The sequence below is a fragment of the Podarcis bocagei genome, assembly GCF_964188305.1.
Source record: "Podarcis bocagei genome assembly, chromosome: 1".
NCBI classification, from domain to species: domain Eukaryota; kingdom Metazoa; phylum Chordata; class Lepidosauria; order Squamata; family Lacertidae; genus Podarcis; species Podarcis bocagei.
Window position 1 is genome coordinate 47,124,789 of NC_138125.1, and position 16,565 is coordinate 47,141,353.

The 16,565-nt window shown below is 43.9% G+C and overlaps 1 protein-coding gene across 4 annotated transcripts in view; it reads left to right on the plus strand.

Annotated features, from left to right (window-relative positions):
• Positions 1-16,565, plus strand: part of HEATR4 (HEAT repeat containing 4) — a 39,155-nt gene that overhangs the window by 9,266 nt on the left and 13,324 nt on the right. For all 4 annotated transcript variants that reach the window (XM_081211635.1, XM_081211637.1, XM_081211636.1 and 1 more), the window contains 9 exons: positions 854-1,057; positions 2,116-2,262; positions 3,814-4,002; positions 5,951-6,111; positions 7,398-7,502; positions 8,868-8,986; positions 10,384-10,564; positions 12,932-13,001; positions 14,693-14,882. In XM_081211635.1, the coding sequence (XP_081067761.1) occupies positions 854-1,057; positions 2,116-2,262; positions 3,814-4,002; positions 5,951-6,111; positions 7,398-7,502; positions 8,868-8,986; positions 10,384-10,564; positions 12,932-13,001; positions 14,693-14,882 (1,366 nt within the window). The remainder of the gene's footprint in view (positions 1-853; positions 1,058-2,115; positions 2,263-3,813; positions 4,003-5,950; positions 6,112-7,397; positions 7,503-8,867; positions 8,987-10,383; positions 10,565-12,931; positions 13,002-14,692; positions 14,883-16,565) is intronic.

A 16,565-nucleotide genomic window follows, 5' to 3' on the forward strand; every position in this document is an offset into this window, starting at 1 on the left:
TCGCTGCGAGAAGCCAAGTTACAGGGAACCAGGCAGAGGGCCTTCTCAGTAGTGGCACCCACCCTGTGGAACGCCCTCCCACCAGATGTCAAAGAGAAAAATAACCACCAAACTTTTAGAAGCCCTGTTTAGGGAAGCTTTTAATAGGTTATTGTATTTTAGTGTTTTGTTGGAAGCTGCCCAGAGTGGCTGGGGGGGGGCAGCCAGATGGGCGGGTATAAATAATAAATTATTATTATTATTTTTTATTTATTATTATGGCAGTGGTGGGCCTTGGGGTCTCAAATTTCAGCATGCCCTGTGTGATGGCAAAATTTGGCACGCCCCACCCCTCACCTTCTGTAGCCTCCTGTGGTGCTCCTGAGGCTCCTTGCCCAGTACAACCAAACTGGTCACACTCCCCTAAATCCGCCTCTGGTTGTGGTCCTGTCTCCTCTGCAGGAACAGGACTTTTGGGGAGCTCTAGTTCCTTACAAAGCCAATTGTTGTTCCTTGTGCTTTACTTTCCCTATACTAAATAGGATTGAAAGAGAGCCTGGCTGTTTTTTTAAAAAAACCTTAATTGATTTCACAAAGCGAATGAATTTTCCTAATAATAAAAATCCTTAATTGATTGGTCTTGTTTGACTTACTTGAATTAATTTATTGTTGGGCCATCAGCCATCTTTCTCAATTATTTTATAAGCTAGTGGTGCAAATCTCCACATGTGAGCTGGTAGTATTTTCAAGGTTGAAATAGTCTTGGTGTTTAACCCTGTTCCAGTTTTTCTTTCTGTGTCCATTCATGTCATTGTTGGCAAGGGTTAGTATGGATTGCTACTAACCAATTTCCACTGAAACGCTGCTGGTTCAGTTCATAGGGTGCAGAAGGGAGCCATCCATTGGGCAGGGCTTCCCTCTGTCATTGAACACTTCACCAAAGGGAGTGAAACCGAATCCCTTGAACCAGCTAAGAGAGAGAGAAGATATTTGTACGGAGAGACTGATCTGGATGTGTCTGAGGAAATCTGTATCCGTAAGACTATGCTGGAACAGTGGAAGGCTGCTTGGAAATATGGTGAGCATTTTATCGCCCATAGGCCATTAAAATGACGACTGTTTTCCTATTATCATTGCTATGGCCAATAGTGGTTAGAGGACATAACTCACTTGTTTCGTTAGATCAGCTGATAAAAGCTTGCAAACTCACATATTTGCAATGGATATTCACACCTATGGGTTTTATTGTGACATTTTTCTTCCCTCTTTTTGCAAATATTTTTTATTAGTATTCATTTAATAATATTCTAATTGGTAACAAATCAGATCAAATCTTGCTACATCATAATACAAACATTAAAGCCAGTTATACATTCCAAATTAAAATAATTCAAGGGGACTTTTCATGTTCTGGATGTCTGGAGAAAATCTCTTTCAGTTATTCCTGCATTCATCTCTCTTGTTTCCCCCCAGTTTAATAAGTCCTATCTTAACCCATTGTTTTATCTTCACAGTCCTGGTGCATGACTCTCTATCATGTCCAACAAATCTATATTTCTATTAACATGCAGGAGGCAGTTTATTCTGTGTTGTTTTCCTTCAATTGATTTTCAGCATAGTCCTCTCAGTGGCCCTATCTTTCATTTCAGTATTTTATCTTTCAGGCTCTGGGCTCTCTCCCAACACTCTCAGTACATGCCAACTCTCCTTCTTTTGATCGGATTTATGGCGCAGCAATCTTTGAGTTTTTAATGAGTTAGTATTCCAAATATGAGTCTCCCATGGTGTTCCAAATTAGTGTTCCAAGTTAGTGTTCCAAATGTGAATCTTCCATCAAAAAGCAATGTCGTGGGGTATATTTCAATAATTGTTTGGTGATTGTTTAGTTTAGCTCCTCTAAGATCCAGGTTTGCTCCCCTGGGCCCTAGGGAAGCCAGCCAAAATCAAAGATTCACCCTCTCTTTCACATTACGCCATATATTAAAAAGAAAACTCCATGCAAGTAAATGCAGTTTTTATGTGACATATTCCCCCAATTATGATCTGTCAAATGTCCTCAGCTCCACCTGGGGGGAGGCTGTTTCTTTTTCTCCTGCTCCACAGCCGCCGTGTGACATTTTTCTTCTCAATGCTCAGGTCCACGATGGCATTTAGCAACTATAGAAGGATTAATCAGAGACTTGGCAGATGTGCACATTCAAAATCGGGTCAATGCTATACTCACCTGCGCAACTGCTGTGCTTGAGCGGCCCCACGAAGTCCACGATGCAAGTGATGAGTCAGGTATAAGCAGCTTCTATTGGAAACTGTTGTAACTTTTGTTGTGGTTTTTCTGGTATAGCAGGCTGGTAAGGTGGCACAACTGTTTAGGACTGGAATACAGACTATCATGGATCCAAGTACCTCTGGTTTATAGACAAAACAGCTAGGGTGTCATCCTACCCAAATTAAGGAGAATGCTTAATTTAACACAGTGAGACTTACTTTGCAGTATATGATTGCACTATTAGGATTGTACAGTTGAAACCAACTAATCACACTGCTCCAAATATTTGGACCATATTGTCTGAATGACTAGGTGCCAACGTTGTAGGGTGAAAAGCAGTGTCTTTTACTTTGGGTTCTTGGCCAAATCATAGAATCCCCCCCCCCATGTTCCTCAGCAGTTATGCCTTCTTCTGTCAGAATGGGAAGGCTTTTTTTGGAATGAATACTTGAGAACCTTTCTGAAATCATCAGAGGACAGGGTCTTGAGAGTGCCATGCAGTGGTACCTCGGGTTAAGAACTTAATTCGTTCTGGAGGTCCGTTCTTAACCTGAAACTGTTCTTAACCTGAAGCACCACTTTAGCTAATGGGGTCTCCTGCCGCCACCGCACGATTTCTGTTCTCATCCTGCAGCAAAGTTCTTAACCCGAGGTACCATTTCTGTTTTGTTTTTGTTTTTAAAAATAGATTTTTATTGATTTTCATTCAACATACATTCATTATACAAATAAATCTCACATATATCTTTGGCTCTGCCGAGCTTCAGACTTCCCTCCACCCCTTCGGTAAGTATTGTACATTTTCTTACATCGCGTATTCTGTTTGTTTATCTGGTTGACCATATGCTGTTAGAGTTAGTCTAACCCTGCCAGTGTCTTTAAGGTTTTACAATTATCTCTTATATACACCAAATATTTACTCCAACTTTCATAAAACTTCTGTTCGTCCTGGTCTCGTATTTTCCCTGATAATCTGGCCAATTCTGCGTAATTCATCATTTTAACCTGCCATTCAATAATAGTAGGTATTACATCTGTTTTCCAATTTTGGGCCAACATATTGCACTGTTTTGAATGCCCCATTCCTTTTTCCTCTTCCCCCACTCCACCCACTCCATTTGTGTGAACTTTGGAAGCTAAGGATTAGTCAAAGAATGAACGAACAATGTGAAAGACAGAAGGTCCAAAGGGCAAAAGTTCCAGCTATTTCTAGTTAACTGCTATCAGCATGATTTTATGATCCATCTGTACCAGGAAGGGTATCAGACAAAGTATACCAATCTAGCCATTTAGATTCCTGGATTTTTAGTACAGTGGTACCTCTGGTTACATACGCTTCAGGCTACAGAACTATGTTGGCTGAGGTACTATATCTGGGTTAGCGGAGTCTGTAACCTGAAGTGTCTGTAACCCGAGGTACCACTGTACTGTTTTCATAGTGAGCATATTTATAAAATGAGTGCTTACTGACCATCAATAAAAGAAACATCTTATTTTTAAAAGCTGGCATAATTTCTGCATAGGAAGGCAAAAATATTTACATGTGAATGTTCTGCTCTTTCTTTCAGTAATAGGGATAGAAACTGGTGGCAAGAATTTAGAAGTTGAAGATATACCAAAGAAAATACAGCCTTTGCTTAGAAATACATTGTTTGATAAGGATGCTCATGTGAGAATGGCTGCTGCTGTGGGCTTCTACGCCATGGGGGAGTGGAATCCAGTGGCACAGTCCATCATGAAGGATGCTCTGATAAATGGTTAGCAAAATAACTTTCCTCTTCCTTCCATATAGGAACTGTTTTGTGGATATCAAGCATCTCCAAAGCCATGAAAACATTTTCTCTGACAAAGAATATTCAAAAAGAAGTCAGACTAGGGCCCAAATCCACCTATAGTTAGGCTATAAATCTACATGCATGTGCCTGGGAACTCAATGGGGCTTACTTCTGAGTATACACGTATAAGATTGCACTGTCAGTCACAGCTAAAGCTGCAATACAAAGCCCTGATCTGCCGGGCTAGAAGGCGTTTGGTTGAGGCAGAAGTGTCCCTCTGCACAGCCCAGACCTCTGCTGGCCTTTGATGGGGCCACTGTGGAGTGTCTCAGTACACCTTCTTCTTCTTCTTTGGCAATCACTCGTAGTCAAGTAAGATTGTCTTCCATATACATGGTTTTAAAAGTGAGTCCGTAAGTGACTGTGGAGGCCAATTCTGAACCCACACGTCCTTCCACAGTGGGGACATAGGTTTCCAGGTGGGAGTTGATCATGGTGAGGGTTTGCCAAACGTGCCTACCTCTTAGCGCATTTCTACCTTTCATCCTGAGTTCAAGCATCTTCAAAACCCACGACACCTTTGGTAAAGGCTGTTCTTCACTTAGAGCGCTCACAGGCCAGTGTTTCCCAGTTGTTGGTGTTTATACTACATTTTTAAAAAAGATTTGCTTTGAGAGAGTCTTTGAACCTCTTTTGTTGACCACCAGCATTATGCTTACCATTTATAAGTTTGGAATAGAGTAGTTGCTTTGGAAGAGGATAATCAGGCTCAGTACACCAGCCCCACAGTGGTTCCTGGCAGAATGCCGCCTCCTCCTAAAAAGTGTAACTTTTTCAACAATCCTGCTGTGCTTACCAATCACTTTCTTAGACTGCAAACACTCTAATACAGTGGTACCCCGCAAGACGAACGCCTCGCGAGACGAAAAACTCGCAAAACGAAAGGTTTTTTCGTTTTCGAGTTGCCTCGCAAGACAAATATCCCTATGGGCTTGCTTCGCAAAACGAAGCTTGCCCCGGGGACAGCGGGTCTTCTCTTTTGAAGCAAGGGGCGGCGGGGAGAAGCGATCTTCTCCCCGCAGCCCCAGGTCCGGGGACAGCGGGAAGCGCTTCCCGCTGCCCCGGACCTCTTTTGAAGCAAGGGGCTGCGGGGAGATCGCTTCTCCCGGTGCTCCGAAGCGGGGCGGGGGGGTGGGAACACCTTCCCCCGCCGCCCCGCTTCGGAACGGTGCTCCGAAGCGGGGCGGGGGGGCAGGAACACCTTCTGAAGGCTGACAAAGACTTTTGCCCCCCCTGCCTGCCTTCCCAGGGGCTTTTAAATCGCCCCGGACATTGGAGAAGTCCTCCGCTGTCCCGGAGCGATTTTAAAATGCCGCCCGCCAGCATTTTAAGATTGCCCGGACAGCGGAGAAGTCCTCCGCTGCCCCGGGGTTTTTTAAAATGCTGGGGGTGGGAAGAAAAGCCCTTATCCCCCCCCCCCCAGCCTTCAGAAGAGGTCCGGGGACAGACTGTCCCCGGACCTGGTCTGAAGGCGGTTTCCCTAGGAACGCATTAATTGATTTTCAATGCATTCCTATGGGAAACCGTGCATCGCAAGACGAAAAAATCGCAAGACGAAGAGACTTGCGGAACGAATTAATTTCGTCTTGCGAGGCACCACTGTAATTAAAAGTGGTGTGTGTATTAAACTAAAAGTTTTATGTGTTCTTGCATCTGATCTGGGATGGCTAACCTGTGGCCCTTCAGATCTTATTGGACTCCAACTCCTACTGGCTCTAGTCAGCATGACCAGCCCCTAGGGATGATGGGAGCTGTAGTTCAGTGAGATCTGGAAAGTTCCAGGCTTCCCGCTACTGCATTAGACCAAGCTGGAATGAGAGTCTTTTTTATAGAGCATCATATTATATACTAGTAATTCTTTTGCTATTAGGTAATAGTACAGACAGTTGGACTGCAGCTCAAGCCCTGGCAATGGAAGGCAATATAAGTTTCCATGTAGTGAAAAGGATCCTGACTCAAATTTTTGAGCAGCAGGATGATGCCACAGAAGACCAGGCTTGTCTTTTATTATCTCGACTCAGCCGACAAACAGTAAGTACCAAGGCTCAGGTGAAATAACAAGCTGTAAACACACAACCATTGTGGCCTGCTGATATTTATTTTACTCAGGCTTGCCCCCCACTGTTGAATACAGATACTGGACACTCTTTGTAGCACAAGGCATGCATGTTGCAGAAAAGACAGGCATGAGACTTGTTCTACTTTGGTGGACTTGGGCCCAAGGGACAGGTTCAGCTTCCTTGCACAGAATCCCACAGGGAACATTCACATCAAAAATTATTTTGCTTTCTGTCTGAATAAGTGGCCAGGCCAGTTGCTGTACTCAACAGATTTTTCCATTGGGATTAATGATAATCTTGTGAACTATGGCATTATTTCTCCCTGGATTCCAAGTAGATTAGTCAGATGACTCTGGTTATTTGCAGTATTCCAGTCCAGATTATCACAATGCCATGGATAATGGCTTCACATTGTGTTTTCTTTTTAAAAGGTGTGTGTGTGTGTGTGGTTAAAATCTGAATGGGAAATTCCTAATTTAACATGAATATATATGTATATTTTAAAAAATGGTTCCAGCAGGACATCTGTTTGTTATATACTATCACAAACAGGGATAGCTCACCCCTTTTCCCTGAGTGGTGAAGTTACAGCAGCAGTCTCTTTTATTGTAATGAAAGAAAGCACAGAAACTGATGGTGTATTTGTAATTATCTGGATATTAAGATCAACCTCCGAGGCCTTGCTCTGAGTTCCCCACATCATCTGAAGAAAGGTAGATGTTGATCAGAGATGGTGGCTTTCAGTTGTGGCCTCCTTCTTCAGAGAGGTTTGCTGGTGCCATATTTGTTTTATACTCAGTGCCAGGTGAAAACATGTTTATTTGCCCAGGCCTTAAGGATGTATGTGTTTTACAATGCTGAAATTGTTGTCTGCTTTGTTGATACAGCTTAGTATTTGTTACTATGGTTTAGTATTTGTTTCATAACAAGCCGCACTTAGAGTTTCAGCTGTAGAGTCAATCAGGTCAATTAGTACCAGTTCCTCAAAGCAAACAGCATGCTTTGAAGTTATCATATAATAATAATAATAATAATAATTTATTATTTATATCCCGCCCATCTGGCTGAGTTTCCCCAGCCACTCTGGGCGGCTCCCAATCAAGTGTTAAAAACAGTACACATTGTTATCTCGCAGTCAGCTCCAAAAATGGTCATCGGTGGTCCTAACTCCTCTCCTTAAAATATTGGCAAGCCTCTCTGTCCCTCTTCTATACTTCAGTGCGTTCAGGCTTTCTGCTGATTGGTTTAATCTTCCAGGGCTTGGTTCATTGCTTACTGGCATCCGAATTGAACAGCTACCAATGGAAGCATCGGGTTTTGGCCTGTAAAACATTTTCACGTATTCCTGGGAGCGTCAGCCAAGTAAGTTATGCCTCACGAAGCTAACATACTATAACATCCATAAGAGAATATTGGTAGAGCCATTTTCATGACCGAAGCACTAGCAGATTCAAATATTCCTTCTGACGTGATTCAAGCTTACTAGAGATTCCATTGTTTGGCAGTTCAGAGTGAGGAAAAACATGTTTCTCTTCATTTGTGACATGCACCAACATACACATAGTAATTAAGGGAGGGGGAATTGTTGCAGTGGTGATGCCACCGTTAAGCGTAAAAAAAAATCTGATTTATTTAAAATTGCTCCTAAATGGCACTGGTGGTGAAACAAAGACTGAGATGTGAATATATAGACAGAAAATTCTTTGGTTTGAATCCTAAACTAAATCAGCTGAAGGAAGCTCATGGAAGGAAAGTTTCCTCTTGCCTCCTCGCTACCCAGCCCTGTGTGTTCCCTGAAAAGCCTCAGTAGAGACTCAGGAGGCCCTCCGAAACAGCAGAGGCTTGGGCTCAGGTGTATCCTGGGGATAAAAGGAGAAGGAAGGGAATCACAAAACTTTCCTTCTGTGGATTTTATTAAGTTATATTAAGTTATCCAAGTCTGATTTTGGAAGATTCCCTTGTCTACCAGCAGCCCACTGCATCCCAACCCACATTGTTTAGGAGGCCACTGGCCCTCCAGAGTAGGCTTTTTGGAGGGTTCAGGTGTCTTCAGAGAGACAGAGGGAATGGGAAGCTTTCCTTTTATGAGCTTCTTAAATTAACTTACCTTGGAATCCAAGCCTGCATTATGTATATGAGCACTGGGGTTGGGATGCACAGGTTAAGGTTTCTACTGTGAGCAGAAATCCTAGGCTTGCCAAAAAATATCCATTCCTTCCCAAAGGGCTACCCAGCAATGAAGGGGGCCAGCTTCCTTGATTCCTAGACTTTTCTAGGTGTCCAGGCTTTCTACATGGCTCGCCGCAGAGATGCTGACATAAGAAACAGTTGTACTCTTTTAAAATGATGCCTTGTGAAGCAAGGTTGTGTTGCAGCAGTTCTGCTCCTACAGGGCTGCTTTCGGAGAGCAGCATTGGGAAACTATGGACCGGCCTCCTGCCAGTTCTGTTATGGGGAGATTTGGGGCTCTGTTTCTGTTACATCTGAATCAGGAGAGGGTGTGGCTGTTTCAAACCAGTGCCTGGACACTCTTATACTACTGTTTTACTGGTTTTATGTTGCATTCTCTTTCAATGACACTGCTTGTTGTCTTTATGTTGTACACTGCTTAGCTTTTTAAAAAATATTAAGTGGTATATAAATGCTTTTTAATTATCATCTTCATCTTTGTCTTCTTCAGCGTCAATTTATCTGTTGCCTAAAGTTACTCTTAGTTCTTCTATGTAGGACCTAAAAAACAAAATTGTCCAGCTCATGTGGACAGATTGGAAGTTTGATGTACGCCAGGCAGCTGCCAAGGCTTTGGGGCATTTGGAGCTTGGGAAAGAAGTCCATGATCAACTCAGGTGAGAGCCATGCAACGTGGTAAGACATCTCAATCACTAGCAAAACATTTCCTCTGCAAGATTCTGAAATGCAGATAGACAGTGCATTGGAAACAGAGGACCTCAATAATGTCTGATGGCATTTGAAATGAGACGCATAGAGATCCATATGCATGTTAGAAACATCATCTTCACTGATGGGCAGAGCAATCCTATACAGTCACATTTGTGCCCAGTGCCACAGATATCCTGACAAGAGTTTTCAGCTGACGTACTGGAGGTAGTTCCTTCAGGGTAAGTATCATTCTGCTGACATAGCTCCATCTCTGCCAGCAGAGCATCATATATACTGCTTCCTAAGGCCACTTAGCTAGCCTAAGTCATTTACAGGATTTGCACCCTTAGTATGCTCTTAAGTAATGACAAAATAGGATAAAGTTAATAACCATTGTTGTTATGCTTTTAAATGCACAAAACTAAAGCTTGATTGATCCTCTGCTCCATAATGTGAACTGGTCTGATTGTCTGAAGGCAATGCACAGGGGCAACATGAGAGGCAACATCCAGAATCAGTCCAAGGTCAAGACACTGGGGCCTGGACTCAAATCAGGCAACTGGTGCAATTACACTGGTGCGTTTACTTTGGAACCTAGAGCGCAGCTGCAAGCCATCAAGGCTACCTAAAGAGTTCGTCTGTTAATGAGGAGCATCTTACTCACAAGTAGCCATTTTCTCTTGAGGAGGGCAGCAGCCTGACTGATCCTGCACCTGTGGGCACCTGCACTCCCCCAGACTCAGCGGCTGATCAGCCTCTGCCTCTGATTCTGTGCAGGGGCCTCCTGTGTCCTAAGGAGGAGGTTGGAGGGCTGTGACCAATGAAAGGTTTGGCTCTGTCTGACTGTTAATTGACACAACCTGCTGCTCCATTTGCCTTGGGGAGCTCCAGGTCCTCCTCCGAAGAGGATTTCTCCAGCGTGGAAGTGGCAGTGGTGCCCTCCAGGTGTTGGTGGGATACAGCTCCCATCATCCCTAACCATTGGCCACGCTGTCTGGTCCTGATCGGCCCAACAACATCTGGACAGCACCACAGTGATTACCCTTACAGTTCTTTATGCTAAACTAGGCATAGGCAAACTCGGCCCTCCAAATATTTTGGGACTACAATTCCCATCATCCCTGACCACTGGTCCTGTTAGCTAGGGATCATGGGAGTTGTAGGCCAAAAACATCTGAAGGGCCGAGTTTGCCTATGCATGTGCTAAACACATCTAGCTCATGAACACGGGGGTTTATGCTGTTGCTGATTCTATTAATACTTGTTATAATTAATGGCCCTTCACTTCAAATGAAGTCTTCACACCCAGGACTTAATAACTGAGTTCAACCATTGTTCATTAAGAACACACTTGTGCCCTCAGGGAGAAGCTAAAAAGAGGAGATGTCCGGATGAGGGTGGAAGCTCTTTCATTGATTGGGTGGCTGAAACTCATGACGGCCAGGCTGCTCCCTGGCTTCCTAAAATGTTTCACTGATGACTTTGTAGCAGTTCGAAAAGAAGCCTGCTGGGCAGCTGGAGAACTTCAGATTAAAGAAGAGATGGTGAGTGTTCAAAATGTAGGGCCAGTGCATCCACGAGGCAAGGTGAGGTGACTGCCTCAGGTGGCGGGATCTTTAGGGACAGCAGATTCAGCCTCCAAACAATCCATCGCCTTCTGATGCTGCTGCAGTGGCAGAGACAGCTGGGGTGCTGTTCCTTGAAGGCCAGATCCTTGGCAGCACCCCCTCCATGCCTCCTTTGCATCAGCCTCTTGGTGAATAGGAGGTACTGCTGGTCTTCTCCCACCCTTTGTTCCCAAAGTGGTCATTTATTTCCCGCTGATTCCTGATGTAGATCTTCACCCACCCCTTCTTCCCTGGGGGGATGCTATTTTGTGGTTTGCCTTAGGTGCCAAGTGTTCTTGGGCCAGTCCCAGCAAAATGACTGGCAAAAGCCCTATATGCAGAGATAAATATAAACTCCTTTCTTGAATGCAGCCTGGGTGGCTTCTTCAGAGACTTATTCTTCAGACGCTAGTCCAGGGCTGGAACAATACATCTTCCTCACTGATTATTTGGGGAGAACCAACCTTCTACATGCATAGTAGATGTGGTATAAATGCAGGCGCGCATCTGGATGTATAACACTACATCTACATTGTGATGCTTTTTCAGGCTGGGTTCTGCCTGGATGCATGATGTGGAGAAAATGGGTAAAGAGAAATTATTCTCCCTCTGCTCTAATACTAGAACCTGGGTCCCTCCAAAGAATCTGAATTAATGGGACAGACAAGATCCTTCTTCACGCAACACATAGTTAAACTATGAAACCACCCCCATAAGATGGTGGCCGACAACTTGGATGCTTTTCCAAGAGGATTAGGGAAATTCATGGAGAATAAGGCTATCAGTGGCTGCTAGCCATGATACATGTGCCAGAGGCAGTGTGCCTCTGTATACCAGTTGCAGGGAATTGCAAGCGGGGAGAGTGCTGTTGTATTCAGGTAATGCTTGCAAAATTCTCATAGGCATCTGGTTGACCACTGTGAGTACAGGAAGCTGGACTAGATGGGCCTTTGGTTTGATTCAACCAGACTGTTCTTATTCCTTTTGATGTAGACTTCATTACATGCAATTTGAGCTGGATCAGGGACGCGGGTTGCACTGTGGGTTAAACCACAGAGCCTAGGACTTGCCAATCAGAAGGTCGGCGGTTCGAATCCCCACAACGGGGAGAGCTCCTGTTGCTCAGTCCCTGCTCCTGCCAACCTAGCAGTTTGGAAGCACGTCAAAGTGCAAGTAGATAAATAGGTACCGCTCTGGTGGGAAAGTAAATGGCGTTTCCGTGCGCTGCTCTGGTTCGCCAGAAGTGACTTGGTCATGCTGGCCACATGGTATGCTGGCTCCCTAGGCCAATAAAGTGAGATGAGCGCTGCAACCCCAGAGTTGGTCACGACTGGACCTAATGGTCAGGGGTCCTAGGGCCAAGATCTATATTAAAGTCCCTTGTCCAGAGACAGAGAACCTGTGGCCCTCCAGATGTTGTTAGACTCCAACTCCTGTCAGTCCCAATCAGCATGGCTAATGATCAGAGGTGATGGAAGTTGTACTCCAAGAGCATATGGAGGGCCACAGGCTCCGTATCCCAGCTCAATCCCGTTTCATCCCAGGGAAACATTTCTGCTACATCTCCAAAGTATTTTTTGGTAGAGCCAATGAATCCAGCTGAAGTTGCTTGGGGGCTTTGATCTGGTTTGTGGACTTTCTGTTAGCTGTCTCTAAAAGTCCACCCCGCCATAGACTGTATTTTCTGTGTTTAAAAATAATATAAGCTGTGTTTATTATTTATTCATTCCCATACTTTATTTTTAAAAAAATATTATAGGCACAGTTTGCCAAGACCTTCTAAGCACCATTGAAAATTAAAGGAATGTGATGAATAATAATAATGATTATAATTTGTACATCGCCCATCCGACTGGGTTGCCGTGGCCTCCAGCAGATAAAAAAACACAATAAAAGATTAAATATTAAAAACGTCCCTATAAATATTCCCTATTAAATATTAAAAGCTTCACCTTCTGATGGGGTGAATGAAAGCAGAAATGTGCTATTGTGTTTCTCTCCTTCATTATTATGAGGCTTGAACAGGAAAAGAAAATACTGCACATAATGGAAAGATGGCTTTTTCAAGACAATGGAATTGAATGAGGTACCTGTCTGCCCTGCAAAAATGTTACAATACACAAGTGATGGGCGATGTTTGGCTTGGTGGGTTCCACATCGTGCCTACCTGCTGCCTTTATATTACAGTCTGGAATTCCCTATTGGGGCAGTCTTGTAATTTATTTGGTGTGAACCATCCCGTTTAAAACAATATGCAAACTACGTTCCTGCAACTAATACCTTTTTTCTTGTTGCTGTTCTTAGGTGCTCAGGTGCCTTTTTAAGATAATGCAGACTGACCCTCTCTGGAAAATCAAGACTCTCGCTATCAAAGGTATTCTACAGGCTAGGACCCTATCATTTCCTTCTCATGTGCAGAACCAACCTGTAAAAAGTATGGGGATGTTCAAGTTCCACTAAAAAGCTGATCATCATTTGTGGATGTTTTAATCATCAGGACTGAAGCAGCCCCAAGACTAGTGATAATCCTACGTTAGCATTTACGTAGCATATTTAAAGCATTTAGCACTTCATATTGTCTCATATTGTTTCCAGGGAAGTAGCTGTCTCTTGCTGCAACAAGAACAGGAAAGAGTTCTGTGGCCTTTTATGGACTATCACATTATTATGGTACAGCTTCCACGGACTAAAATCCAGTTTGTCACCAGTTATCTTTGTAACAGCCCTGTAGGATAAGTGAATATTTTAATCTCTCATGCTGAGAGATTTAATCTCTGATGTTGAGAGCAAAGCCTCTTGCCTGAGCCTCTTGAGATAACTGCTAATTGATTTCAACCAGAGACTTCTTGGTACACTCTCTTGGGGCCAAGCTGGATATGCCATTAATTGCAACCTTGCATTGAATATGTACACTTTAAAAACTGCAAATTAAAGCTGCAAGGGAAGGTATATGATGATCAGAATCACAACAAGTCATAGTTGGCGAGTGTAACCATTTCCTCCCCTGTTGTGACCCTGAGGAAAATCCCTCCTCTGAAGCTAATATTTGCACTGGGAGGAAATGCCTCCTGCTAGTATCAATTGGGGATTTCTTCTCAACGCAAACAGTGCAGCAACAGGGAACCTTGGACCCAGCAGCCAAATGTGGCTTGCCAAGCCTCTCTGTCTAATCCTTGGGACTCTCCCCAGAGCATAACCTCTCCCAACCACATTGTCTCTTCCTGGGCCAGTCCCTGCACTGGCCTTCCTTCCCACTCCCCTTGAATGTTTTCACTTGGCTGTAAAGTGTTCTTGACCTCTGATAGTGACTCTTGATTGAGAAGAGTGTCTGTAGAAAATAGTGTACTTTTTAAAGGTGCAATTTACATTAATTTATCTACCCACTTTTGCCTCTGTCTGCCCAACACTGGTACGTGCCCCCTGGAAGATTGCTTAAAAAAAAAAAAAGGCTTCCCACCTCTGAAATAACATTCAGGCAAAGGATTTTCTTCAGAACCGCAGCAAAGGAGGAAAGGTTTAATTATCAGCCCCAGAGGGAGCAGCTGTTTGCGTGCAAAAATAACTAGCCATATTTAACATCCTATCTGATACTGCAACAGCTAGCATACTTATTTAGTGAGCAGATACAATGACCTTTTAAATGCCTCAAAAGTGTTTTCCTGCTGCTGAAATTTCACATTAAAAGAGTCAGCATCAGAGTCAGCATCCTGCTTTCTAATTTAACACTTTGCCAAAAATGGTATGTCCAGGAGCACAATCCTGGACTGTCATTGAGTTAATGAGTCAACAGTGGCTTGATTTCCAAAAAAAGATGAGTAAGATCAGCAATAATACCGGCATCTACAAAAGATGATTTGGGTATAATCTATTTTGTGCTGCAAGGAAGGTTGAAGCACAAAAGAGATTCCCACAATAAGGCAATTCCTTCCTTCCACTTCAGGGAGAAAGGGTAACATTTTGTTTCAGAGTGTAGGATGTAGAACTTTAGGTGATGGTGGCACTTGGATCATTGCCTCATCTTCCTGGCATAAATGTTGAAATGAACACTCTTTTATTTTCTGTCAGCTCTGGGTCAGATAGGAGAGGCAAGTCCTTACCTGAAAGAACTTCTCCTCTGGGCCCTTCATTATGAAGAAGACCCTGGGGTGCGAAGGGAAGCCTGTCGTAGTCTCATCACCCTCAAGATGAAGGATGAAACAGTTCGGGCTACTTTGCTGGAGAGAATGATTATGGAGCCAAATGAGATGGTCAAAGAGTAAGTCCCTTGTTTCCTAAATGGAGAAAATCTTATGCATTTAGAAAACCACTTCCTTCTCCTGGGTTCTTCTTGGCAGATGTGCAATACCTTTACAGTGGTACCTCAGGTTACATACGCTTCAGGTTACATACTCCGCTAACCCAGAAATAGTGCTTCAGGTTAAGAACTTTGCTTCAGGTTGAGAACAGAAATCGTACTCCGGCGGTGCGGCAGCAGCAGGAGGCCCCCATTAGGTAAAGTGGTGCTTCAGGTTAAGAGCAGACCTCCGGAACGAATTAAGTACTTAACCCGATGTACCACTGTACTTCTTCAGGATAATGCTCCTGTGGAACACATTTACAGCTTCTGGGAATGAACTTTGTGCTTGGGGGAGGGGGAAAAGAAAAGCTGAAGTCCGGAAACTAAGTTCTGTTTCTCACTGGGCACTCCCACCACCACCCATTTGGTGAGCGTAAGGCCAGCAGGTTATGTGTATAGATCTCCTCCACTTAAGAGTGGTGCCTGAGTGAGTCAGGATTTCCCCCTTACATGAACTACACTTATAAGTTGGTCCCCTTCTCTCACACACCAAACATGTAGCTAGGGGGTCAGGGCCTGTATGATCTGGCAACCCCATCATGAGTTAATGTTTAGCCTTTGCTTGTAATTCTGTTTCTTTCCTTACAGGTATTCCAATGAGCACCTCTCAGATTAACACTAGACTGGCTCCAGAATTAGCAGTCCAGAATAAGCTCTAGCTGTTCTTAACTAACACAAACAGAATAAGCTTTGAGGGCATATTTGGCAGGGTATGATACAAGGCCTTGCAGATTTTTACCTTGTTCATAAACACCCCATGACTATCTAAATTTGTATCAGATGTACCCCCAACCCACTTGTGCAGATTTTGAGGGCATGTGGAAGGCTTCAGGGAGGAGTGTGATGTGAAGTTCTGCTGCAGAAGTCTGTTTCACTTGTGCACAGACAGCACTGGATACAACTCATATTCTAGACTATTCAAAAGTATGCAAATAGTTTTAAGAAACAGTAAAGCCTACTTTCAAGATTAACTTGAGAACTGGAGTTGTGGCCTCCAAGTGCCTTAGATGGGATGGAAACTTTCACTGTAAACATCAACATTACTTCTGAGAAGTACTATACTTAAACCTGATCCATTCCTCACCCCACTCCCCTCTTCTGCGTAGTCATGTGCTCCTTCCAAGCCTCAACCAGCCAGAATTGCTAGCTACATCTGTTTTTTTATCATTTTTACCACCTACCCTAATAACCTTCTCCCATGAACTGCTGCACAGGCCAAGCAGATCACAGGGTGGTACAGAAGAATGCAGTTTAAGGTTACAGTTGGTGGCCTTTGCCAGCATGGCACTCCAGGTCTGTGGTACCAATACCCATCTCTTCCCCAACCTGCCTCGTATGCATGGCAAAGACAGATTTTAGTGTCTCTTACACCCACTTCCCCTTGTATTGCATCACAAGGATTTCAGAGGGTGCAGCAGACATATGGAGACAAGTGGAAGCATGAACCAGCTTCAGATAAGCCCAAAGGACCCGTAGGGGAGGCCTTCTCTAGCTATACACTGGTACCTCAGTCTACGAACAGTCCTGTTAACGAACACTTCAGACAATGAACTCCACAAAACCGAAAGTAGGTGTTCCAGTTAGCGGACTTTGCCCTGGAAG